The sequence below is a fragment of the Thalassophryne amazonica genome, chromosome 20, assembly GCF_902500255.1.
Source record: "Thalassophryne amazonica chromosome 20, fThaAma1.1, whole genome shotgun sequence".
Taxonomy (NCBI): Eukaryota; Metazoa; Chordata; class Actinopteri; order Batrachoidiformes; family Batrachoididae; genus Thalassophryne; species Thalassophryne amazonica.
The window spans coordinates 28,569,129-28,596,005 of NC_047122.1; the positions used below are offsets into that span (position 1 = coordinate 28,569,129).

The following is a 26,877-nucleotide window of genomic DNA, read 5'->3' on the forward strand; positions in this document are numbered from 1 at the left end:
GCCAACTTTTGTATTAAGGACCTTGCTTAAGGGCACGCTTCCTGACTTTCCTGTCTGACAGGGAATCAATCTAAGAACTAATCAAACAAATTTTTGTGTTTTTGTCTTTTGTGCAGTCCACCACCACCAGCTCCACTGGCTCACCTGACTTCCCGCACCTGTAACCCGTCCTCCTCCGCCTTCATGTCCTGGTCTTTACCACATCATATCATCAGTGCCATTACAATAAACTGTTCTTTATCATTTTCTGCCTCATTGCATTTGAGTCTGTTTCAGTTCCCGGGCCTCTCGCAACAGATGGATAAGATTAGGAGTGAATATATCAGAGGAACAGCACAGGTGGGATGGTTCTGAGACAAAGTCAGAGAGGTGATACTGAGATGGTTTGGACATGTGCAGAGGAGGGACTCGGGGTATATAGGGAGAAGGATGCTGAGGATGGAGCCACCAGGCAGGAGGAGAAGAAGGGAGGTTTATAGATGTGTTGAGAGAGGACATGCAGGTGGTTGGTGTGACAGAGGAAGATACAGAGGACAGTGTGAGATGGAAATGATTGATATGCTGTGGTGACCCCTAACAGGAGGAGCTGAAAGAAGAAGAACTTGATCATTTGATAACTTACAAAACAAATTTAATTAACAAACAAAATTATTTAAAAAAAGTTGGACAGGTGATGTGATTAATGTTTGGCTGATGTGATATTTTTGTTAAAACCCATGAATTAATGCTGAATGTTTGCACTACAAAACACATCTTTATGTGAAATTTCAACCCAGTTGTGTCGGCGTACCAAAGCAAAATTACACACGGCGCCTGTCCAAATATTTATGGACCTACCTTTCTATCGATCTAAAATACTAAATAGTGAATGGACTGCATTTACAGAGTGCTTTTCCACCTGAATCAGAAGCTCAAAGTGCTTTACAATGATGCCCTGCATTCACACACACTCACACACTGATGTCAGCGTGCTGCCATGCAAGGTGCTCAACTGCACAGCGGGAGCAACTGAGGGATTAAGGACTTTGTCTAAGGGCCCAAGCCCGTTACAACAAGGCAAGCAAACCAATCAATTGCATTAGGCCCCGACCTGGCCTGGAGCCACCAAACAACTGGTTATGAATTTTATGCAACGACAAACTGTGTGAGTGCCACTTTAAATTCTGTGACAAGCAATGCAGGAAAGTGCAGCGACTGTTATCAGATTCCCTCTCAAGGGGACCCCTCCCACAGTATCCAGCCACGTGACATCGCTCAACTTGACTGGTGAGCTCATCTCAACAGGTACTAGTTCATATGGGACTCGGGACACCGGCAAAATACAAGGCTGGAAGCCATGAAGCCAGAAAAGAAAGAAGAGAAAGGAAGAGTAACAACAACAAAAAAAAACAGGACTGTGGTAAGTGATCATTTACACTGGATAAATTAGGCCTACGTGTCAACAAAATATAATGTTTATGTTAGCTACCTGTCTGACTGTGTTATATTAGTTGCATCTTCATAAATGATTAATATCCACTCACGAACTGCATTTCCCAAAAAGTTATCTGCTGAACCACACTCAACTTCCTTGGTCTCATATCGCCCTCTGCTGGGCTCTTGTGAGCATAACACCCAAGGACTCATGTAGACATACAAACTTAATATCTATGGCTCACAATATGCTAAACCTTTATATTACACCTGAGGTACTTCATGAATGTGTTTATTAAATATGGATTGTTAAATAGAAATGTTTATTGGTAACACTAATGTAACTAATGTATATATAGTATGCATAATTTGAGTGTATTTCGTTGCTCATAAAATAAAGATAAATTGAAAAGAAGTTTGGAAAATCCACTTTTTTTTCATCACATATTATAACACGATTGGACCTCACTTTTTCAACCAGGTCATATTTTTTCAAACCAACCTCAAGGCAATTGCATTGTGCGTTAGTCAATAGAAAACCCATGAAATGAAAAATTAAAAGTAAATAAAAGGCCCTTGAGTCAATTTTAAGTACAAAAAAATTTAATTAAAAGTGACCCTTGCGGATGTTACGCCGTCTGTCAAAACCAAGTGGGAGATATAGATGGTTAAAAGTCGCATAAACTATAGCTAACATTTACACTTAGATGGGCATTCTACTTTGAAATATGTATTCTCTGATATACATCGTCAAAAGTTAAAGTTAATGAGTTATCTTTAGCTTTGTGGTTTATGAAAGAAATATATGTGTACTACAATTTCAAACTAGTTTGCAATAAAAACGTAACTTGAAAAATTGACCTTTGTGTTACACTTTCATTGTTGTGTGGGCCGCTGAAGAGGAGGTACTGCTGGCCCACCACCACCAGATGGCGCCCTGCTTGAAGTGCGGGCTTCAAGCACGAGAGGGCGTCATAGCAACCGGGAGTGACAGCTGTCACTCGTCATCAGCACCAGCTGTCACTCATCCACATCACCACCACCTTAAAGGCCGGACTGCAACTCCACCTCCCCGCCGAGAAATCAGATACCTTGGAGGTAATTTCTCTGCTACACTTAACTCTGACTTAGAGTCTGAACTTCTTTGCAGCCGTTTTCCTGTGGTGTTGCCTTATCTGAGGGATTGGCGTTTGGTGTGATCAGCGACAGCTTCACTTCACACCCCAACCAGATAAGTGGTTAGACAGGAGCTGCACGAGTGTGTGACTGGAGGTGGAGGTGCTCCCTCCCAAAAGAACACAGACTGTGGGATTACTGAGTGTGCGTACTCACACTCACCTGTGCTGTTTCTGTTCTCTGCCAGCAGTGCCAGGTCTGACAGCTGGAGACGGTGGCCACCTGGGTACTCAGGACTTGGCAGCTCCGGTGTTCTTCAGATCCGTTGGCGGTGAGGGCCGTGTGGGATCCGGCTCGGTTCTGGACGGGCGTCTCCTATCCTCAAGCCTGCCCACACGTCACCCAACGTGTAATTGACTGTAGTTCCAAACTTGTTGTTGTCTGTATTCCGTTGTGCACAATTTACAACATTAAATTGTTACGGTTTGGCTTATCCATTGCCCAGTCCTTTATGCCCCCTGTTGTGGGTCCGTGTTCCTACACTTTCACAACATTCATAACAGTTTAGCATATTGTGAGCCCTATGATAGCTCCTCCCCCTTAAGTTAACAACTTATACCTGTTCACATTTAAATATTATGTTTGTTAATAACAACATTTTTAAAGTATGTTTGATTTAGTTACTGTGCACATTTTTTAAGTATTTTGGATTTTGTAGTACACAATTTGCACTCTCTTCATGTGATGGTTATTATGGGATAGTGGTGTTTTTTTTGCAAATGTTCAAACACACTGCTAAAGAAATATTTTATTGTTATAAAGTGTGATCTTAAATGGCGAGTCTATGCTGTGGTTTGTGTAGGCTTTGGGCAGATGGGGCAGGGTGTTGAGGCATAGGGGGGCCTCCAAGTCCATTTTGCTTGGGGCCCCCATATTCCTTGAAACAGCCCTGCAAGGGCCCTTAGTGATTTTCCAATTTGACTGGGTTTCAATTAGTCAATCACTCAATCAATAAATCTCTCTATATCTATGTAATCTCTACATTATAACTACAACAAACCTTGATATAAAAGGTTTAAGACACCAACTGAGCAAAAAAAAATTATGTATTCTGGGTTTTTAATTTTGTGAAATTTCCCTTAAGCTTTGTAATGACATTATTATTACACTTGGGAGGTTTTTCAGTCAGAGCTGTGTTGAAGACAGACTCAACAGCGCCTCCCAGCGACAGTGACGCAGAAAGGAAAAAATATGCTGCAGTCTGCGCGTAACAAATACAAATACTGCGTTTCTTCACGCAATTCTGAGCACAAATGTTCCAGACAGGTTGATGTGATAGAAACGACAACTACAAGATCCGCGTGCACGCCGGTCTGGCACGACCTGGATTCTTTTTTTTTTTTTTTTTGTCATGTGGTTTGGGGGAAAACCCGTATTGGATCTTTTTGGTCACCTGGGCAAAAGAAGCAGGAAAAAAAAGTGTCATCGCTGTATGTGTAGTTCTAATCACGTGTGTATTCACATGCCTTCTGTAGATAGTTTAAATATGAGCTTTTTATCCAGAATTCGACATTAAGCGCGTTTTTATTACAAGTTGACAAAAGACGCCACAGCTACAGTCGAACCTCTGAACTCTTTACGGCTCGACAGTCACGTGAATATTAGCACCGGGAAATTAGCACCCGAAATTTGTTTCAAACAAACTAAAATATGAGACATTATTTCCACAAAAATAACGCGCACCCGTAATAAATCCACTCCGCGTCTTACAGACGCGCGGCAGCTTTACGCAGCAGCGGGGCGAAGAAAAAGGAAATAGACACTAAAAAAAAACAAAAAAAAAACTACAACACGATAATAAATAAGTTTTCCATCGAGCCGCTTTTAAATCTGAGCCACTTTAACCGTCACGACCTCCGCGCCTCCGCGTCCGTGCGTAAAAGCGGCGCGCTGCCTCCCGGTTCTCGGCGCGGGCGCACACGGATCCGTCGAGCGCCGCAGCGGACTCCATTTTAGCTCCTCGGCCGCTCGCTGTCTCACGTGTCCTGGACTGTCTTTCTCACATGACCCGTGTGTTTGTCCCCGTGATCAGCGCTTCCATCTCCGTAAATCAGCGTCGTTGAATATTGGCGTTTTTTTTTTTTTTTTTTTTTTTTTTTTTTTTCTCATCCACTCGCAAACCTTCGTGGACATGCTGGATCAGAGTGCGGACAGCTCGGCGAGGTGAGGCCGCTTCCTGCTCGGCCATCACGGCCTGCACACTTTAAAAGCTCCCTGATCCGAATATTTTAAAATGTTTTTTTTTTTTTATTCCCCCCCCCCCCCCCCCTCACGTTTTGGTTTCCTGACTTTCACTCATCGTGCAGCTGCTTTTGCATCCAAAAGCACAAAGTAATAAAATTCATTTCTTGTCTTGTGTTTATGGTTATTTTCTCACACCTCCTGCAGAGTTAAAGCGCTTTGCGGTGCTGGAAGCATATAAGTTTGTTTGGAACTTTTTTCCTATTTTTTTTTTTTTTAACAAATGAAATCATCGCATTTTGAAATAATAGTAATTATTTTAAATGAAAGTTGCAACAGTAATAAGAACCAAAGCGTATTTTCAAGTGGACTCTCAAACCAAAATTACAAAATCCAAAAGGGTTCAGCTGATTTTTAACAACTCAAATTTGCACCCAGTTTGAGCTGCTAAAATGAGATAATGTCTGGTTTATAAAAACGTCCTCGTACAGGTGCGGAGGGCGGGGGGGGGCTGGGGGACCCCCCTCCCCCATTCTCCTTTTTATAGCAGATTTTTGAATTTTAATGAGAGAAAAAAATTAAATGTTTGTTAAGAAAGTAATCAGTTGAATACCACATTTTATTTGTAGCTGTTGAATAGTCTTGACTTGTAACTTTAATAAGTATTACAGAGCAATGGAAATGGAAAATAATTGGAATACATAACATTGGCTGCTCAAATGATGTGACAGTATACATTTTAATATAAAAAGCATACAAATCAAGTAGATCAGAAACAAAATCAGTTTGTATCCTTGTTACAAATAATCAGCAATAAGTAGATGCTGATGCAGTTGGTATTATGGACAACTTATAAATTATAAAAAGAAGTTTCAGGATACACCATTTAACAGAGAGAATTTGTACATTTAATGGTGAGAAATGACAAATGGTTCCTCAGTTTAATTCAGCTCCCTCCTCCAGGTGAAATTTGTTTCTGCCGCCGATGTAAATTGTGTTAAAGACACTTTAAATCCATCTATCCTTAGGGAAAAGCATTATAAATCCATATTACCTCTAATTTTACCAGATTACATCAGTATAAACATTTTACGTTTCATTTAGAGTTGTTTAAGATAATATATCATTAAAATCACAAACTTAGAAATGACAGAAATCAGAAATTTCGAAATGACAAAAAGATGTTTTAGGATGCACTGTTTAACAGAGAGAATTTACACATTTAATGGCGAGAAATGACGACGGATGCTCAACTTAATTCAGCGCCCCAGGTGAAATTTGTTTCTGCCGCCGATGTAAATTGTGTTAAAGGCACTTTAGACCTGTCTATCCTTTGGAAAAGCATTTTAAATACAGATTACCTCTAATTTCACCAGATTACATTACTATAAATGTTTTTGTTTTGTTTAGAGTTGTTTAAGATAATATATCATTAAAATCAGGTTTGATGGAGATTAAAGATTTATTTTTGTTTCTGTTTTGTTTTAAAATTTATGAATTTAAAAAGTTTGCAAATTATCATATTTGGAGATGATTTAGATGATCTTCTCAAAAACAAACACAAAAACAATTGTCCATCAACGTGTTGCTCATTTCAGCATTTAAAGTAAGTTAAATCATTTTAAAATGATGTTGAAGTGCATTAATGATGAGTGATGTTTCTGAGAAATGACCATTTTGCGTCATTATTGACTCATTTTATTCTTATTTCAGTCACGAGAAACAGGAAACAGAAGAGGTGGTGCAGTTACAGGAAGGTACGAGCCTCCTTTCTTCTCATCAACATGAGAAACCAACAGTTTCAACAAATAAAATCTCCAGTGTTGACTTAATGTGGTGCAAACAGTCTGCAGGCATTCATGGATGCTGCCGCGAGCGCTCTGCACGCATTTTGCATCAGGGATTTGAATGGCGTTGATGGCTGTGTTGCAGGAGAAGTGGATGGGGAGGAGCAGACGGCAGTGGCAATCAGCGGCGTCTCGCATGCGGCATTCAGTGACCACAATGTGCAGTACCAGTTCCGAACAGAGAACAGCGGGGGACAGGTGAGGACGGAAGACTCGCTTTCTGCGTGTTACTTTCCACCTTAAGCCCTGGTCACACGGCACTAAAGAAGGACAGTGTAGCCCAAACAAAACAAGAAATCTGGACTTTCTTTGATGTTCGTTGGCATCGTTTAACCTTTGTTCAGCTCCGCTCCTGCAGCTGGCGTTTTGTCAGAATTTTTAAACTGAAATTTGAATGAATGCCACCAACAACCTCAATTTGTCTGTATTCAGTTTTGCTTTCATACTTGACGGTTTCTTATCGTTTGCTTAGTTTTCGTAACGTTAGCACTTCATTTGGCTTTCGTTCAACTTCCCAAGTCTGACGTATTTAATGAAGGTTGACAAACACAACAATATTTGAGCGAATCAGTAATTGAAGCTTCGACGAGCTGAACGAAACATCATTGTGTCGCTAATGAAATGTTCATTTTTGAGACCAAATAGTAACGTTTTCATACAGAAACAATAGCGTTAAGAACGTTTTATCAACTACAATTTCAATTTATTTCATTTATATCACCAAATCACAACAAAGTTGCCTCAAGGCGCTTCACACTCACACACTATCTAACCTACTTTAACTATTTACGCATGTTCAACCGTTTGTGGCTAGCCTGCATGTGCGCCTCTTCGGGAGTAGCCTTCGTCTGACACGGACAGTTCCCCGTGACTGATGCTATGGACCCATGAAAGGTACTCATCAGGACAAGTACTCTCACAGATCAAGTGTACAACAAGGTACTGACACCGCAAGAACTCAGAATGTGAAGGCAAACAAAACTTGTTGTTGTGATGTGAGGACATGGCTGGCTGCACTCGGTTTTATATCCGCTTTCGTTCATGTCATCATGAATGTTTCATTTTGATTTAATTTAAAGTGTCGCGGTCACTTCGGTTTTCTTTCGTTAGTTTCGGTTTTGTTTCGGTCCTTTTGTTTCGGTGATGGGAAAAGTGCAGGATCTTTCATCCACCTTTTCTCGATTTTTGACTTTTTATCCTTCGTCTAGTTATCGCTGTGTGACCAGGGCATTGAGTAGTGATAAAATTGCCTGCTATCTAGTGCAGCAGATAACTGAAACAATCTTTCAAATGGTGATACAAACACCAAATTTGGCACACATATTCTTTAAACATTACTCTTTTGAGAAAGCAGACTATCCACTTGATTGTTCAATAGGTGGCCAAGTAGGGGTTAATGAAGAATTACACAGGGGTCAAGATTTACAAATGCTCCAATCATATTGAAAAGTATACCACATTATTCAACGGATCATACAGATACCAAAATGGTATAGTTTGGACTATCTTTGATTGAATGTTATGAAGTTATGGGGTAAAAACAGCATAAATGGTACCAACGGTCAATCTCAGTTTGTACAGGGGGCCAAAGTTAAAGTTGCTCCAATTTTGGTACAACGTGATGCAAATTATTGGTTGAGTGAATAGGGTTTTAAAAAGGAATAGTTTGCACCATGTGTCGTACTTAGTTATCATGTTACAGGGTAACATATGTCATATGCCATAGAATCCCATGGATGTTGACATTGTTTGACCTTTACTTTGGACAGTAAACATTCAACATGGTCAGATCTATTTAATTTATTAATCCTATTAGCTCAACCAATAATTTGCATCACTATTTATCAAAATTGGAGCAACTTTAACTTTGGCCTCCCGTACAAACTGAAATTGAGCTTTGTCACCATTTTTTGCTGTTTTTGCCCCATAACTTCATAACATTCAGTCAAAGATAGTCCAAACTATACCTTTTTGGAACCTTTATGGTTGGATGAATAATGTGGTATAGTTTTCAATATGATTGGAGCATCTTTTAATTTTGATCCCTGTGTAATACTTTATTGACCCCTACCTGGCTGCCTATTGAAAAATCGAGTGGCTAGTCTGCTTTTTCAAAAGAGTAATGTCTCAGGACTATTTGTGTTGAATTTGGCGCTTGTATCACCATTTGAAAGATTCCCCTATAAATATTCTCTAATCTGCTGCACTAATCAGGGAATGGAATGTAATACTTAAAGCTACAGTGTGTAGGCTTTAGTGCCATCTAGTGGTGTGGTTTTAGATTGCATTCATTTGTCACCAGTCACAACTTTGTTTCCCTTCACGAATGCACACTCTGGACTGTTGTGGGTGTGTTGGAATAGGAAAGTTACAAATTTTGTCAGGGACACACACTACGCGTTCTTTGTTAGAAGTTGAAGTTTATGTCTCAGGTCAGGGAGTGATTGTAATCCTCAAGGTTGATGGCTTTGGTTTGGGGGTTTTGGTCTGGTTTGTGATTTGGCAGCTGGACCCTAAATCCAAATACAAATGACCAAAGACACCATGCTACAAATGCTAACAGTGTGATCCCCCCATCCTGACTCCAGGTGACCTATCGTGTGGTTCAGCTGACAGACGAACACATAGAAGCATCTGACGATTCCGGAGCCGTTAGCGTCGTCTCTACTGCTGCGTTTTCCGGAGCCCCTCAGGCAGTGACTCAGGTAAGTCAAGTCTGTGAAGCAGGTCAGCCTGGCGGAGTAACACGAGCTCCATATTTATATTGGTACAGCGACAAAGTGGATTATGTTGGGTGTCATGCGACTGAGGTATTTTACCACCAGTTAAGAAGAATTATCTGGGAGGAGACCCCGGGGAAGACCCAGGACTAGGTGGAGAGATTATATCTCCACACTGTCCTGGGAACACCTCGGGATCCCCCAGTCAGAGATGGTCAATGGGGCATGGGAAAGGGAAGTCTGGGTCTCTTGCTGGAGCTGTTGCCCCGCGACCACAACCCGGAAAAACATTTGAAGATGGATGAGTGAGTGAGTAAACATGTTCCAAACATTGCTGTGTATATGGTTGCAGTAACAGTACCAGCAGAACTGGCTGTATAACAAACTTTTTAAGGAGCTTTTTTTTCTTTTTTAAAGATGAATTACTACTACAGTTATCCATCCATCCATTTTCTTCAGCTTTATCCGGAGTCAGGTCACGGGGCAGCAGCTCAAGCAAAGCCGCCCAGACCTCCCGATCCACACACACCTCCCCCAGTTCCTCCGGGGGAACCCAGAGGTGTTCCCAAGCCAGCTGTGAGACGTAGTCCCTCCAGCGTGTCCTGGGTCTTTCCCGGGGCCTCCTCCCGATGGGACGTGCCCGGAACACCTCTCCAGCGAGGCGTCCAGGGGGCATCCGGAAAAGATGCCCGAGCCACCCCAGCTGGTTCCTTTCGACGTGGAGGAGCAGCGGCTCGACTCCGAGCTCCTCACCGTATCTCTAAGGGAGCGCCCAGCCACCCTGTGGAGGAAACTCATCTCGGCCGCTTGTACTTGCGATTTCGTTCTTTCAGTCATGAGCCAAATCTCATGACCATAGGTGAGGGTCGGAACGTAGATCGATCGGTAAATCGAGAGCTTTACCCCCCCTGCTAAGCTCTCTCTTCACCACGACGGTCCGATACAGCGACCGCATCACTGCAGATGCTGCACTGATCCGTCTGTCGATCTCACGCTCCATCTGTCCCTCGCTCGTGAACAAGACCCCGAGATACTTAAACTCCTCCACTTGAGACAAGGAAACAGTCATAAAAATCTAAATTTGGCAAATGCATAAAAGCTACATAGATGTGTGTTGTTCATATCTTCTCTTAAGCTTTTGTTATTTCGACCAAAACCTGTCAGTTATTTCCATGAGTTTTTATTTTTATTTATTTCTATTTTTCCACCAGCAGTTGAAGTGGTGTTAGACCCTGAAGCTCCATGGCCATAAAGGTTTTTTTTTTTTTTTCCCTGGCACCCACAAGTGCTTTCTTCCAGCAGTTTCAGTGTTTTCAGTTGGGGGGTCCTTGTGACATGTTTCTATGACAACAATAAACAATGAGTCATGCACAGTCAGAATCAAGCATCTGTCCAATCTGCTGTCACAGATGAGTTTTTGTGTTCTCTAAATGTGACTGATTTTGAGTGACAAATCAGTAAAAATAATCCTCTCCTGCCATTTGCCTGAAAAGATGCTGCGGTGACATCACGGCGCCTTTCTGAAAAATTGAGGGATTTTCAACTTAAAAGCACTCAGAATGTCCTTGGAAAAAAAAGCAGTCCACTGTCATGTACTGAGATTGCCCCCCGTGTATACGCTATCTGCGCATGCGCAAAAAAAAAAAAAGAAAAAAAAGAATGAATGTTCATTTGATTTAAACCCTGTCCAGACAGAGTATTCTGAATGAGTCAAAAGAAGCAGTATCATTAAGAGATAAATTCAGAATTTAATCACATTAAACCTGATTGTAGTTTGCACACAGAAAGTGGAAACTCGTTATAGAACAAACGTCCCGTGTTTGTGCACATGTGCAGATAGCAAATATACAAATCTGGTATGGGGTAATCTCAGTACATGATACCACTGTGATTGCAGCGTTGTTGTTTTTTTTTTCTTTTTTTTCTGACGGCAGCTGCATGCAGTAGCACACGCTCCATTCTCATTTAAAGCAATTGGAAAATAGATGTTGGCACCTAGAGAAAAAAAAAAACTCTACATGGACATGGGGCCCAAGTGAGCACGATGGTTGGTAAACTGTCCGTTTTTTAGATATTGGTCTGATGAGGTAATACTGTTATCACTCACACATATATACTCTTGTATTCATTGTGTTGTGGGGACAAAATCAGTTTAAATCAGGTATGCAATGATACGAAGAGCCAGCGGTCTGCAGGTTCTTGCTCCAACTGATCAACTTAGCAACCAGTTTCATTGATGAACTCCAAGATGGACACACTGGCATTTTGGACACATAATTATTGGAGTAAATCTTACCTAATTTCAAAGGAATTTGCTTTAATCCACAATACAGTCCTAGCTAGTAAGTCGTGCATAGACCCTGAGGGCCACTGGTTCTGGCACTTATTTTCTTCTTCCAATAGTGTACATAGCTCCAAGGGGCATTATCCCCTAATTTGGTAGTGTGAAGAAGATCAGAGGCTGGGACTCTCCCTGTACAGGCAGCGTGACTGGGAGTCAAACCCAGTTCTACATTTTAGTAGCCCAACTCCTTCAGGGCTGTGAAAACTCCGCGGATCCGCGGGATTCCGCGGATTTCATCATGGGGAGGGGGGCGGGGGTGTTAGTGTTGTACTCTTTAATCGTGATCGTCACTGAGTTTTTAAAATGCTTATCGGTTTTTTGCTTAAAGGTTTTTTTTTTTTATGACATCTAGTCTGGCGGCTAAGGGACAAATTTTAGGGGAATCATGCACTTTTATACAAAAGCGCCAAAACTTTATCAGAGGTACTTTATAGTGTCCTGAAGTATATAAGATTGGGAGACATTGAATCCATAAACGTCTACACTCTAAAAACTTGGGTTTAAGAGAATAACCATTTTCAGCCTTCTACAGCATATAATTCATGACAAACTCTTATCCAAATGTCTATTTAAGTTTATAATATAAACTTGAAGGTTATGAAAAATGTATTAAGGCTAAGTAGGGATGCTTCGAATGTACTTCAGTGTGCTTACACTCTTAGAAAAAGCGTTAATCTAGGGAAAGTGACTAAATATTGTCTAACTCATTGTGAATATCAATATACCTATGCAATATAGCTGTTTGCGAGCATAGGGCAAAGGAAAGATGCAACTCATGCACTCTAACATATTTACACGCTAAAATAACAACAGTGTTTGAATGGAAAGAAATGCTTTTTTATTAATTACAAGAAATCAATTTTGTTTTTATGGCCATAACCATCATCATTATTATTATTATTATTGTTGTTGTTATCATTATTATTTTATGTTACTGGTATTAAGACGGTTATCACCATATTTTTAACTGAAAACATTGTAAATACCTGGTTGGCAAACTTCCTAGATATGCACAAATGTTTCATGAATATTTTTAATGAACTACTCTCTACAGCTTTCATGCTAGGAAGATCACAGTGACCTAATTTTATGTCTCAGAGGTAGAGGCCTGTTAAAGATCCCTACAGGCCTGAAATGAGTCTTGTACCTCTTTCCATTTTGAAACATACCACCCTGCTAATGTATAAGGATGTACGACGACGTATGACGACGGACGATACATGATCATATAAGCTCAGTGTAGCTTTGCACTAGTTGCAGTAGCCATTCTCTACAGCTTAACAAGGTCCAATCTTGATCACTGGCCCCCTACATAATAACCATATGATTGTACTGTTATATGAATAGCAAATATACACTGTATTATTACCATGCAAACACCCTTTTAAAAAAAGCAGGATACAGGGCTAAAATCAAATGTCTCCCACTTTGACATGACTTAATATAACCTAAAGAGTCCCTGGACAACGTTTGGCGCTTTTGTAAAAAAGTGCACGATTCTATCCCTTAACTGCTGGACTAATCATGCAAGTTTTATAGGCCGCGGACACTGATCTGTGTGTTACAGATACAAATCAGTTTCCTCGGATCCGCGGAGTTTCGAGGAAAATAAATGGCACTCAAAGCCTGGCTGTTACGACAGTTGTCGTAAAGCGGGACTGGTTGGTTGCTGCGGCGACACTGTATGGCTCCTGTGCGAAGCTAGCTGAACGTAGCATGTGGACATCGCAAACTTTTAGAACTTTCAAGTTTTTAAAAGAAGAACTTTGCAACATGTCTGTGTCACGGAGCGACATCAGACAGAGTGAAGATGACGAGAAAGACGGTTTGAAAAAGTCTGCTAAGGACAAGAATCCGTGGAATTGTTGCTGGCTTCATGAACACACCTGAAAGATAAACGGGAAAAGCGAACTGGTAAGAATTTTTTTTCCTCTCTCTGGAAAATAAATATTGTGCTGTTCTGTTCAAACAGGAGTTCAGAAAAGATTATGTGCTTTTTTTTTTTCTTTCATTAATCTAGACTTTCTTTCATTGAAAAAAATACATTGTGGCTTTGAATGAATTTAGGCTACATGAATTTACACAAGAATGTAAATTAGTTTTTATTAATGTAGACTTTTTTCATGGGAAAAAAGACGTGGCTTTACAGGAATTTACACAAGAATGTGTGGCTTTTTTGCTATAAGGTATGTTATTGATATTTTACCCTGATTTTTAAAATATCTACAAGCTTTAGCTGTGGTTTTTGAAATACTTTGTCTTTTCAGTCTTCATGAATTTCATGTAGTTTAATTGTTCTGAGTTAATGCATAATTTGGTTTAGAATTAAAAGGAAAATCATTCCAGGTCCTACTTCCACGTCATATTCTGTTATTTCAACATGATCATTGATGGTTCAAATGAAAGGTTGAATCTAGGATCATTTAAATATGCACTAATTTTGAGATTTGTTCTTCCAGGAGATGTTGAAAATGTATCAGTAGATGAAAATTTAATTTGGTTTCTGGGGCCCCACAAGGCCCTAGGCCCCGGCTCCTTGGGGGGGGCCCCAGAGCCCTGTGAATTTTCCTCGGATTTCACAATTTTAATTTCACAGCCCTGCTCCTTATCCCACTGAGCTCCCTTTGCTGGATAATGACGCAGTGAAGGGGATCATGTATTTGCTCGAGCAATTCATGTGAATATTTTGCATCAACTTAAATTTCGGTGAACTTTGATATCCAAATTTACATGATGCTCAGATTTGTCTCCAACTCCCAACTTCTCCAGACTGTTATCCAGAATCCTTTCAGCAACGGGGGCAGTCCTGTTGGGGAGGATGTGGGAGGACAGACACGCTTTGCATATTTCCCTGCTGCCGCCACGGTGAGCGATGCAACAGCCGTGTCGGTGCAGGCCACCGCCGAACCAACGCTAACCCCGGCGGGAGGTGAGAAAACGGTCACAGCATTGTTTCCAAAAATCATTTTGCAAAAAGAAGTAACATTTATTTATTACAAATCCAGGCCAGTTTTATGTGATGATGAGCCCCCCTGAGGTGCTTCAGACATCCCCTAGGACCATCGCCCCCCGCACGCACACCTACACCGCGTGAGTATTAATAACCATTTCCATGAGTATGAATTCCATCACAGATGTGAACAAATCAATTGCAACTGCCAGAGTGTCGCTCCGACCCTCACTTCATGTCACTTTGAGCCTAGAGATATAATGTAAGATCATTTTATTTTCTTACTGTGTCATTGTTTTTTAGCAAGGTGGAGGGTCCGCGAGCACTAAGAGACGAGAGGCGAAGAGCTCAACACAATGAAGGTTTGCAGTTATTAAGTTCATGAGTGTTTGGGACCATTACCATTTAAAAGATGAAGTTATTCTGTTATTTTGAGGCATGTAAGAATTGTCTTCTACAAATAAAATAATATTTTTATATGTAATTCGAGATTCCCCATTTCATTAAATACAACCCAATGTCCTTATAAACTGAAGAAGACCATCTTATTAAAATTCTGAAGTTTCATCACCTAAAATTAATGTATTTTTAAGATAAAAAGTGAGAACTTGTATTTACATGTATGTGTTTAAAAAAATATTGAATATTTAGCAGCTTTTCCTTATTTTTAAAAGTTTAAATATGCCGATAATGATCATTTTATTTATGTAGCACTTTCAAGCAAGAGATTTCAAAGTGCTAGAACACATCACAGCTAGAGCTGCAACAAATAATCGATTATGAAAATAATTGTTAATTGCAGCTCTCATCAAAACACAGTATTAAAATGCTAAAAAAAATTAAGCAGCCCTAAGAACAAAGTAAAATACAAAACCACATAGAAACACGTGACACATACCAATAAATGTAGCTAAAACGATGTAAAACCATAACCTAATAATTATAAGTAAGAAAAAATAAATATGCTTTAAGAGGAGCTTTAGAAGAACCAGCTGAGGTGAACGTCTCATTATCAGACCCCAAACTGTTCCACACAGTAAGAGCATGGTATGTAAAGGTTCTAATAGAAACATCCATTGGAAATTCGTGGAGGTTAGTAAAACTACAACCCCTGGCAATAATTATGGAATCACCGGCCTCAGAGGATGTTCATTCAGGTATTTAATTTTGTAGAAAAAAAGCAGATCACAGACATGACACAAAACTAAAGTCATTTCAAATGGCAACTTTCTGGCTTTAAGAAACACTATAAGAAATCAGGAAAAATAATTGTGGCAGTCAGTAACGGTTACTTTTTTAGACCAAGCACAGGGAAAAAAATATGGACTCACTCAATTCTGAGGAATAAATTATGGAATCACCCTGTAAATTTTCATCCCCAAAACTAACACCTGCATCAAATCAGATCTGCTCGTTAGTCTGCATCTAAAAAGGAGTGATCACACCTTGGAGAGCTGTTGCACCAAATGGACTGACATGAATCATGGCTCCAACACGAGAGATGTCAATTGAAACAAAGGAGAGGATTATCAAACTCTTAAAAGAGGGTAAATCATCATGCAGTGTTGCAAAAGATGTTGGTTGTTCACAGTCAGCTGTGTCTAAACTCTGGACCAAATACAAACAACATGGGAAGGTTGTTAAAGGCAAACATACTGGTAGACCAAGGAAGACATCAAAGCGTCAAGACAGAAAACTTAAAGCAGTGTGTCTCAAAAATCGAAAATGCACAACAAAACAAATGAGGAATGAATGGGAGGAAACTGGAGTCAATGTCTGTGACCGAACTGTAAGAAACCGCCTAAAGGAAATGGGATTTACATACAGAAAAGCTAAACGAAAGCCATCATTAACACCTAAACAGAAAAAAACAAGGTTACAATGGGCTAAGGAAAAGCAATCGTGGACTGTGGATGACTGGATGAAAGTCATATTCAGTGATGAATTTCGAATCTGCATTGGGCAAGGTGATGATGGTGGAACTTTTGTTTGGTGCCGTTCCAGTGAGATTTATAAAGATGACTGCCTGAAGAGAACATGTAAATTTCCACAGTCATTGATGATATGGGGCTGCATGTCAGGTAAAGGCACTGGGGAGATGGCTGTCATTACATTATCAATAAATGCACAAGTTTACGTTGATATTTTGGACACTTTTCTTATCCCATCAATTGAAAGGATGTTTGGGGATGATGAAATCATTTTTCAAGATGATAATGCATCTTGCCATAGAGCAAAAACTGAAAACATTCCTTGCAAAAAGACACATAGGGTCAATGTCATGGCCTGCAAATAGTCCGGATCTTAATTCAATTGAAAATCTTTGGTGGAAGTTGAAGAAAATGGTCCATGACAAGGCTCCAACCTGCAAAGCTGATCTGGCAACAGCAATCAGAGAAAGTTGGAGCCAGATTGATGAAGAGTACTGTTTGTCACTCATTAAGTCCATGCCTCAGAGACTGCAAGCTGTTATAAAAGCCAGAGGTGGTGCAACAAAATACTAGTGATGTGTTGGAGCGTTCTTTTTTCATGATTCCATAATTTTTTCCTCAGAATTGAGTGATTCCATATTTTTTTCCCTCTGCTTGGTCTAAAAAAGTAACCGTTACTGACTGCCACAATTTTTTTCCCTGATTTCTTATAGTGTTTCTTAAAGCCAGAAAGTTGCCATTTGAAATGACTTTAGTTTTGTGTCATGTCTGTGATCTGCTTTTTTTTTTTCTACAAAATTAAACAACTGAATGAACACCCTCCGAGGCTGGTGATTCCATAATTTTTGCCAGGGGTTGTATATACACCTCTTTAAAAAAAGCCTAGTAAATAAGGCAAATTGAAATAGTGGATACAACAGAAAATCAGAAAATGGATGACTATTTTCTGATTGGCTGTCCACAAAACTCCAATGAAAGCTTGTACCTGAAAGTAGTGAACCTGACTTTAAAGCATGTTGACCTCTTTTCAGTCTTTGGTATACAAAGTAAGACCACATGGCCTGGTTTTAGTCAAACCTCGAGTAGCAGTATTCTGACTCATATGAAGACTTTTTGTACTCATTTGTGGTAAACCAAAAAAAAAAAAAAAGACATCCATATAGATATAGCCAGAAGAAAAACAGTTTCGAGGGGTGCGGCTCTTTAACCTTGTCTTTATTACAGATTAAATTTGAAAAATTTTCTACTGTGACTCAGGATTAAGTGTGATGTTTTATGCTGTGACCGTGTGGTTTAAACAACAGTCTCGTTTCTTTTGTTGAAGTGGAGAGACGGCGAAGAGACAAGATTAACAACTGGATCGTCACACTGTCAAAAATCATCCCCGACTGCAGCATCGACAGCAGAACTGGAGCGGTGAGTGACATCGGCGCACGCAGTAATACGCCAAAACGTCGCCCCGACGGTGCCATGGCATGCATTAACATCTAGCTGGGAAACTGCTGCTGTTACAAGGAAGGGATTAGTATTTTTTTAAAGAAATCTTTCACACTGCAGTCTGCTGTGTTTCTCAGAGTAAAGGAGGTATCCTGTCCAAAGCGTGTGACTACATTCGCGAGCTGCGCCAAAGTAACCAGCGGCTGCAGGAGAGCTACAAAGAAGTGGAGCAAGTGGAGATAGACAACAAGCTGCTTCGACAACAGGTATGTCAATCGGAACTTGAACTCACGAAGCCCAAACTGGTTGTTCATGTTTATTTTGGATAACACAAATTTCATCTCAGCCTTGTGGGAATGTGGGCGGTTGAATTCTGCAGTTTCGGAGTTTAGCCGAGTTCACACTTTAGCTGCAAAGTCTCAGTTAGTTTCAAAGTAATTCACCGATTCGTGCAAGGAGAACATTCACGTGGATGTGGATGTAGCGTTCATGTTTGTAAACATTGATCAGCGCCATCGTCCAATCATAAGCTGTCCTGAAGCTGCCGAGCTTGGAGGTAAGAATTTAACAAAATACAAACCAGATTCAGACATTAGACTGTGGATTGGAACAACATAAACATATTTCAGGTAAGCATCACAAGATCAAAGTGGTGCATTTTCTCACAGTACCGTAATTTCCAGACTATAGAGCACACCTGAATATAAGCCGCACCCACCAGTTTTAAAAAGGAAAAAAAATGTACAAAAATAGGCCGTACTTATCTATAAGCCGCAGGTCTCCACATTGTAACATGAGATATTTACACAGAAAGATGTTATAGGGATGGGTATTCATAAGATTTTATCTATCGATACCATTATCAATTCCGCTTATCGATACCTGTTGTGAATTTTCTATGTACTAAAAGTAGGCTTTACAGGAAGTAAATAAATATGAAACTAGTCACTGGATCCTTAAACTGTGGACATAATAAACTGTACATGGTGGATCCTTGATCTCTGGACATAAATAGAAATAAACAAAATCTAGTTTTTGTCAAAAGCATTTCCTTTCAGATATTATTGGCATGAATGTCTTTCCATACATCTGAGCTGAGCTCTTGCAGCTGTGCTGCACGTCAGGATGTAATTCAAAAAGAATGTAGGACGTCTCTTTTTGGGAGGAAAAAAATGCTTTAGGCGATTGTAGTTTATTGTCTGTATTACAGCATTTTGAAAGAGGTGTCATTTTATTTAAGCTGGCAATTCATTTTGAAGTTATTAATTCTGAGTGGACGCTGCCTCGGCAGAGAGCCGCGCAGTGTTTGGAGCTGTGCCAACAGAACGGAGGACAATTCTCGGTTTTGACTGCAACAAGACAAGAGTCCCAGTTAGTGACTTTAAGCCACACAAAAATGACTCACCATTAACATATTTTAATGGCTTTGAGAGGGGTTAAGAAGCGGACTTGCCACTTCTGAAGAGCAGCAAATCAAAGAACCCACGAGGCAGCGGATCAAAGCATTGCTTCATTAGTTCAAGCTTCAAAGCGGTGTCGCGCTGCAGAAGTGGTTGATTACAAGCCACTGTAGGGTCTGTAGTCAACGTAGATAAATGACCATTTTCCTGACAAAAACCCTCAAAAACAACGGCTGCTCTGAAGGACTGATAAGGGAATCATTAAGCAAAAAGGCTGTTGATGTCGGTGGATCGAATCACTTCTTAATACCCGAAAAGAACCGGTTCTCGATACCCAACACTATGTTAGACAGAAATATTTTTTTAACTTTTAGTTAAATACGTACCGGAAATGCTTTTTCTCCTGAAGGTGTTACACGTAAATATTGACCACGGTGGTGAGCGGCATCTCAGCTCCACATGGAGAACTGAGTTAACATTAACTTTTTTTTTTCCTTTCCTTGTGGATCATGAGAGAATTTCATTGTGTGCAGCCAGGATCGCCTGGTGTCTGTGGTAAATGAGACGTTAATGAGGCGCTGTGACTTTTTCAACTTGTGGCACAAAGACCCGGTGGTGGGGGGACAGAAGCTCCGCTGACTGATCTGATGGCACAGCTGCAGAGCAAAGTGCCAGAGGGACTTTTCTTCAGCCGCGACAAGGAATTAAAGTATTTTCAGATATTGTTTTCCAAAATGAAGAGGCTTTATATGGATAATTTTTAATAATAATTCTTCAGGACATGTTGATGAATCCACTAAAATGAACAGGTAAGACTTTATATTTACTTTGTCTGTGAATTTACACCACATGAGGACATCAGTGCACAGCATCAGTTGACATATTTCGACGTATGAGAGCCTGTAAAAATCCATAAATTAGTTGCATTATTGTTTAAGCCGCAGTGTTGAAAGCATGTGAAAAAAGTAGCAGCTTATAGTCTGGAAATTACAGGTAATCATTTTGGTGGACTCTGAGCACGGATTGTCTGGGTTTGCGATTGTCCTGGATTGAGGCTAAGGCAAAATTTAATGAAATGGAGCAAAATGGAGACTGATAAACGAAATGGAGCGAAATCTTACATACATGTAAACAGGTACATTTTTGGGTCAGTGGCTGATTTTGTCTTTTGAACACTGGATGGCACACCCGCCCGTTTGGAGTAAGAAGCGCATTTCTTCATTTACAAAATGCCCCAAAAACACCAAAAAATAAATAAAAGTACCCCCATTTCATAATTATCAGTCCCCATTTCACTCCATTTAGCTCCATTTCATTACATTTTGCCCATTTCGTGTTTAAGTGTAGCCGTAAGATCCATGTTTTCAGTGACGTCCTGGACTCAGCCATCAGAAGATGGGCTAACTCCTACAAAGAGTTTATGGGCTCAAGTATTTGGTGATGCCAATACATTTGCAAGAGAACGAAGGTCCAAGTCTTTCGTGTCCTGGTGCTTCATGTTTCAAACTATGGTTGTGATATCTGGATGCTCATGAGTGAACTAAGGTGCACAGATGTACGCCTTAGTTCACTCGTACTCAACACATACTGAAGATGTCTTCAGTACTAGTTCTATTCAGAGGATCCCTGCATACCGCTGGAGTTCTGTCTGTTACTTTGAGGGTCTCCATTGAGGCGTACTACTTGGATTGTGATTAACTTTCAACTACGACATTTTGATCATGTAGTGTGTTTCTGGACCTGAACCAACCTAACGGTGCCTCAGTATTGATTATTTAGAACCCCAGTGATCTACCTTTCACCTAGTTGTGGCAGATAGATGGCTACTTTTATTAAGCAGGGATGGACTGGTTGTGTGTCCAGGTGGTTGCCATCCAGGACCCAAATTGGTTCTGTTCCTACACAGGAAATTTTGCTGAGTAAAATTTACTCTGCTGGGATAGCATTTGATCCCAGTCTAAATAGAGTGAATTATACTCTTATCACAGAGCTAAATCAACTCAAAACAGTGTAAAATCAACTCTTATTGGAGTAAAACCACTTGCGTTGAACAGATGGTGTCGCAGACCGAACGGTCCTCCGTCCACCCTGCCTTCACTGCGCGTACGTCATCAGCCACGGTTCACTGATAATCACCTTGTTTCTGCTTAAAACTGCACTCCAGTCATCAACTATCTCATCGACGGATATCTGAAGCTTTTGTACAACAATCCTGTCCCTCCTGCATTATTCCATAATAACAGACGGAGGAAGTGATCAGAGCGGCGCAGCTGGACAAGCTGGTAGCTGATGCGTTCACTGCACGTTGGACATTTCAGTGCGTCAGTTTAAAGCCTTGTTTCTGCTTAAAACTGACTTTAGAATGATTCGAGAGGTTTTACCTTGTCATCTGATGGTTAATATCCAATTAATCCATTTGATTGTTTTGGGTGGAGAGACTGTATCACACGGGCGGCTGGGCTCCAGCATGATACATACACAGTGGAGGCAGGGCGGACCAATGTTTAGGGGGCGGACTATTCAGTCTGTGACTGCTGTCGAGCTGATTCACTCTGTGGTCGAGTGTAATTTACGTACTCTATTTAGACTGGGATCAAATGCTGTCCCAGCAGAATTTTAATTTTGTAGAAAAAAAGCAGATCACAGACATGACACAAAACTAAAGTCATTTCAAATGGCAACTTTCTGGCTTTAAGAAACACTATAAGAAATCAGGAAAAAAAATTGTGGCAGTCAGTAACGGTTACTTTTTTAGACCAAGCAGAGGGAAAAAAAATATGGACTCTCTCAATTCTGAGGAATAAATTATGGAATCACCCTGTAAATTTTCATCCCCAAAACTAACACCTGCATCAAATCAGATCTGCTAGTTAGTCTGCATCTAAAAAGGAGTGATCACACCTTGGAGAGCTGTTGCACCAAGTGGACTGACATGAATCATGGCTCCAACACGAGAGATGTCAATTGAAACAAAGGAGAGGATTATCAAACTCTTAAAAGAGGGTAAATCATCACGCAATGTTGCAAAAGATGTTGGTTGTTCAGTCAGCTGTGTCTAAACTCTGGACCAAATACAAACAACATGGGAAGGTTGTTAAAGGCAAACATACTGGTAGACCAAGGAAGACATCAAAGCGTCAAGACAGAAAACTTAAAGCAATATGTCTCAAAAATGGAAAATGCACAACAAAACAAATGAGGAATGAATGGGAGGAAACTGGAGTCAACGTCTGTGAGCGAACTGTAAGAAACCGCCTAAAGGAAATGGGATTTACATACAGAAAAGCTAAACGAAAGCCATCATTGACACCTAAACAGAAAAAAACAAGGTTACAATGGGCTAAGGAAAAGCAATCGTGGACTGTGGATGACTGGATGAAAGTCATATTCAGTGATGAATCTCGAATCTGCATTGGGCAAGGTGATGATGCTGGAACTTTTGTTTGGTGCCGTTTCAATGAGATTTATAAAGATGACTGCCTGAAGAGAACATGTAAATGTCCACAGTCATTGATGATATGGGGCTGCATGTCAGGTAAAGGCACTGGGGAGATGGCTGTCATTACATCATCAATAAATGCACAAGTTTACGTTGATATTTTGGACACTTTTCTTATCCCATCAATTGAAAGGATGTTTGGGGATGATGAAATCATTTTTCAAGATGATAAATGCATCTTGCCATAGAGCAAAAACTGTGAAAACATTCCTTGCAAAAAGACACATAGGGTCAATGTCATGGCCTGCAAATAGTCCGGATCTTAATCCAGTTGAAAGTCTTTGGTGGAAGTTGAAGAAAATGGTCCATGACAAGGCTCCAACCTGCAAAGCTGATCTGGCAACAGCAATCAGAGAAAGTTGGAGCCAGATTGATGAAGAGTACTGTTTGTCACTCATTAAGTCCATGCCTCAGAGACTGCAAGCTGTTATAAAACCCAGAGGTGGTGCAACAAAATACTAGTGATATGTTGGAGCGTTCTTTTGTTTTTCATGATTCCATATTTTTTTCCTCAGAACTGAGTGATTCCATATTTTTTTCCCTCTGCTTGTTCTAAAAAAGTAACCGTTACTGACTGCCACAATTTTTTTTTTCCTGATTTCTTACAGTGTTTCTTAAAGCCAGAAAGTTGCCATTTGAAATGACTTTAGTTTTGTGTCATGTCTGTGATCTGCTTTTTTTCTACAAAATTAAACAACTGAATGAACATCCTCCGAGGCCGGTGATTCCATAATTTTTGCCAGGGGTTGTACATTAAAAACACTGGCAATAATTTGTAGTTTCATTTTGTAGTTTTCACCAGCAGATTTTACAATTTGAAAAGTCCACCCTTTCAGATCACACATTCAGCCTAATAAAGGTTAAAAAATAAATAAATAAACCTTCTTTTTTCTTGCTGCCTTTGACTATCACTCTCATTATGTAGACAGTAAGGATGAGACAAGTTCAAGTCAAGACAAGTTCAAGTCAAGATCAAGACCTCAAAGAGTCGGTTGTGAGTCAACACTAAGACTTTGGAGTTTTGGAGTGATCCAAGTCTTTTGAAGAGATGAGATGGAGTCAAGCCCAACACTTAAAAAATAACAACACACGTCTGAACTTGCAGAACTTACATTCTGCGCTCTGCTTCTTTTTGAAATTCATGCTACAAATGAAGTTTCTGTGACTGATTAAACTTAATGACAGCGGATTGTTTGCTCATTCTTGGCACTGGATCGACCAATTCAAGAGAGTGTTGCATTATGGGATCTCCTATCATTTGATTCAGCACCATTCAGCACAGTGTGAATTACTTTATTAATGTTATTCTCAGCACAGTTGCTTCACAGCCAGAAGGTTGTGGGATCACTTCCCACATGTGGCCTTTCTATGTGGAGTTTGCATGTTCTACCCGTTTTTGCATGGGTTCCCTCTGGGTGCTCCGGCTTCCTCCCACATCCAGAACACATACAGGTTAGGTGAAATGGGAACTTTAAATTGTCCCTAGGTGTGGGTGTGAATGTGTTTGTCTATATGTGGCCCAGCGACAGACTGGTGTCCTGTCCACGGTGTACCCCGCCTCACACCCTATGGCTGCTGGGAAAGGCTCCAGCCCCTCCATGACCCTTAATTGGAGTAAGCAGGTATAGAAAATGGATGGATAGATGTTGTTATTAGAATTTTTAATATATTGTGTGTAATTATTCTAGTCAGGCACATTGTCAAAATAGTGTAGAATTTCTTTCAGTTTGACTTTTGACTGTTCACGCGTGTAACATGATATTCAAATTGGATCTGCGCATACAGTAGTGTTCAGAATAATAGTAGTGCTATGTGACTAAAAAGATTAATCCAGGTTTTGAGTATATTTCTTATTGTTACATGGGAAACAAGGTACCAGTAAATTCAGTAGATTCTAACAAGTCCAACAAGACAAACTCAAAACTATTATGTTCAAACTGCTTTTTTTTAGCAATCCTGTGAATCACTAAACGAGTATTTAGTTGTATAACCACAGTTTTTCATGATTTCTTCACATCTGCGAGGCATTAATTTTGTTGGTTTGAAACCAAGATTTTGCTTGTTTACTAGTGTGCTTGGGGTCATTGTCTTGTTGAAACACCCATTTCAAGGGCATGTCCTCTTCAGCATAAGGCAACATGACCTCTTCAAGTATTTTGACATATCCAAACTGATCCATGATACCTGGTATGCGATATATAGGCCCAACACCATAGTAGGAGAAACATGCCCATATCATGATGCTTGCACCACCATGCTTCACTGTCTTCACTGTGAACTGTGGCTTGAATTCAGAGTTTGGGGGTCGTCTCACAAACTGTCTGCGGCCCTTGGACCCAAAAATAACAATTTTACTCTCATTAGTCCACAAAATATTCCTCCATTTCTCTTTAGGCCAGTTGATGTGTTCTTTGGCAAATTGTAACCTCTTCTGCACGTCTTTTATTTAACAGAGGGACTTTGCGGGGGATTCTTGCAAATAAATTAGCTTTACACAGGCATCTTCTAACTGTCACAGCCCTTACATGTAACTCCAGACTGTCTTTGATCATCCTGGAGCTGATCAATGGGTGAGCCTTTGCCATTCTGGTTATTCTTCTATTCATTTTGATGGTTGTTTTCCATTTTATTCCACGCGTCTCTGGTTTTTTTTTTGTCCATTTTAAAGCATTGGAGATCGTTGTAGATGTTATGTGCTGACGCGGGTCAGAGAACCGAACCAGCATCTGACAATGGCCCAGCGCTAAATAATCAGAAAGCGGTTCCAAGAAACAAATTTATTCCCCTCATGTGCAATAATCCGTATACAACATAGTCAGCTGTCTTGGCAAGGTGAAGGACGGCGCGCTCTGTTTTTTTTTTTTGTTTTTTTTTTTGTCCATTTTAAAGCATTGGAGATCATTGTAAATGAACAGCCTATAATTTTTTGCACCTGCTTATAAGTTTTCCCCTCTCTTATCAACTTTTTAATCAAACTACGCTGTTCTTCTGAAAAATGTCTTGAACGTCCCATTTTCCTCAGGCTTTCAAAGAAAAGCATGTTCAACAGGTGCTGGCTTCATCCTTAAATAGGGGACACCTGATTCACACCTGTTTGTTCCACAAAATTGACGAACTCACTGACTGAATGCCACACTACTATTATTGTGAACACCCCCTTTTCTACATTTTTACCAATAGCCAAATTTCATAGCCTTAAGAGTGTGCATATCATGAATGCTTGGTCTTGTTGGATTTGTGAGAATCTACTGAATCTACTGTTACCTTGTTTCCCATGTAACAATAAGAAATATACTCAAAACCTGGATTAATCTTTTTAGTCACGTAACACTACTATTATTCTGAACACTACTGTAAGTGAAGAGACGGTCTCGAGACCAAGTCTGGACTCGGGTACTGCAACACTAGCAGACAGCGTAAACATTAATTCTGCGTGCCTAACATTCTGTCTTGTGTTTTTCCAGATTGAGGAGTTGAAGAATGACAACGCACTCCTTCGAGCGCAGCTACAGCAGCACGGTATAGAAAGTAACGGAGATTCAGCACCACAGTGACTATGGACTTAAAATGTCAAACACGACACCAAACTCTGAACAACACAGAAACGATATTAAAATGGAATCGTGTCAGGATGCATTTGCCTCAGAAAGTGGACCTGGGTGCCTGAAAACTGAAAAACTGAAAAGGCTTTGGTCACTTCCAGCTGTTTTAAAAGTTGGACACTCTTCAGTCTTTGAACTGGACGTTTCACCTGTGCTTCATGGAGAAGAGCCACAGCCACACCAAACTATTTAAATGATGAAATCTCTTCCACAGAAAACTACTTCCCCTTTTTATGAGAACAGAAGCCTGCTTTTGTTTATTTGCTGTGTCTGAAATTACTAAATCTGAATGAAAAGTCCTGTTTTGTCATTTATTAATATCCGGAAACGTGTAGACAGGAGACTAAAATCTGCTTTCGCTCTCACCTAAAATTAAG

General features: G+C 40.3%; 1 protein-coding gene across 1 annotated transcript; it reads left to right on the forward strand.

Moving 5' to 3' along the window:
• Nucleotides 1–1,175: 1,175 nt before the first annotated feature.
• Nucleotides 1,176–26,800, forward strand: usf2 (upstream transcription factor 2, c-fos interacting). Its single transcript, XM_034160379.1, has 11 exons — nt 1,176–1,284; nt 4,425–4,752; nt 6,484–6,527; nt 6,703–6,815; nt 9,206–9,322; nt 14,451–14,610; nt 14,687–14,771; nt 14,935–14,993; nt 17,887–17,978; nt 18,137–18,265; nt 26,363–26,800. The coding sequence occupies exons 1-11, from the start codon at nt 1,176–1,178 to the stop codon at nt 26,450–26,452; spliced, it is 1,326 nt and encodes a 441-aa protein (XP_034016270.1). The 3' UTR covers nt 26,453–26,800.
• The last annotated feature ends 77 nt before the right edge of the window (nt 26,801–26,877 follow it).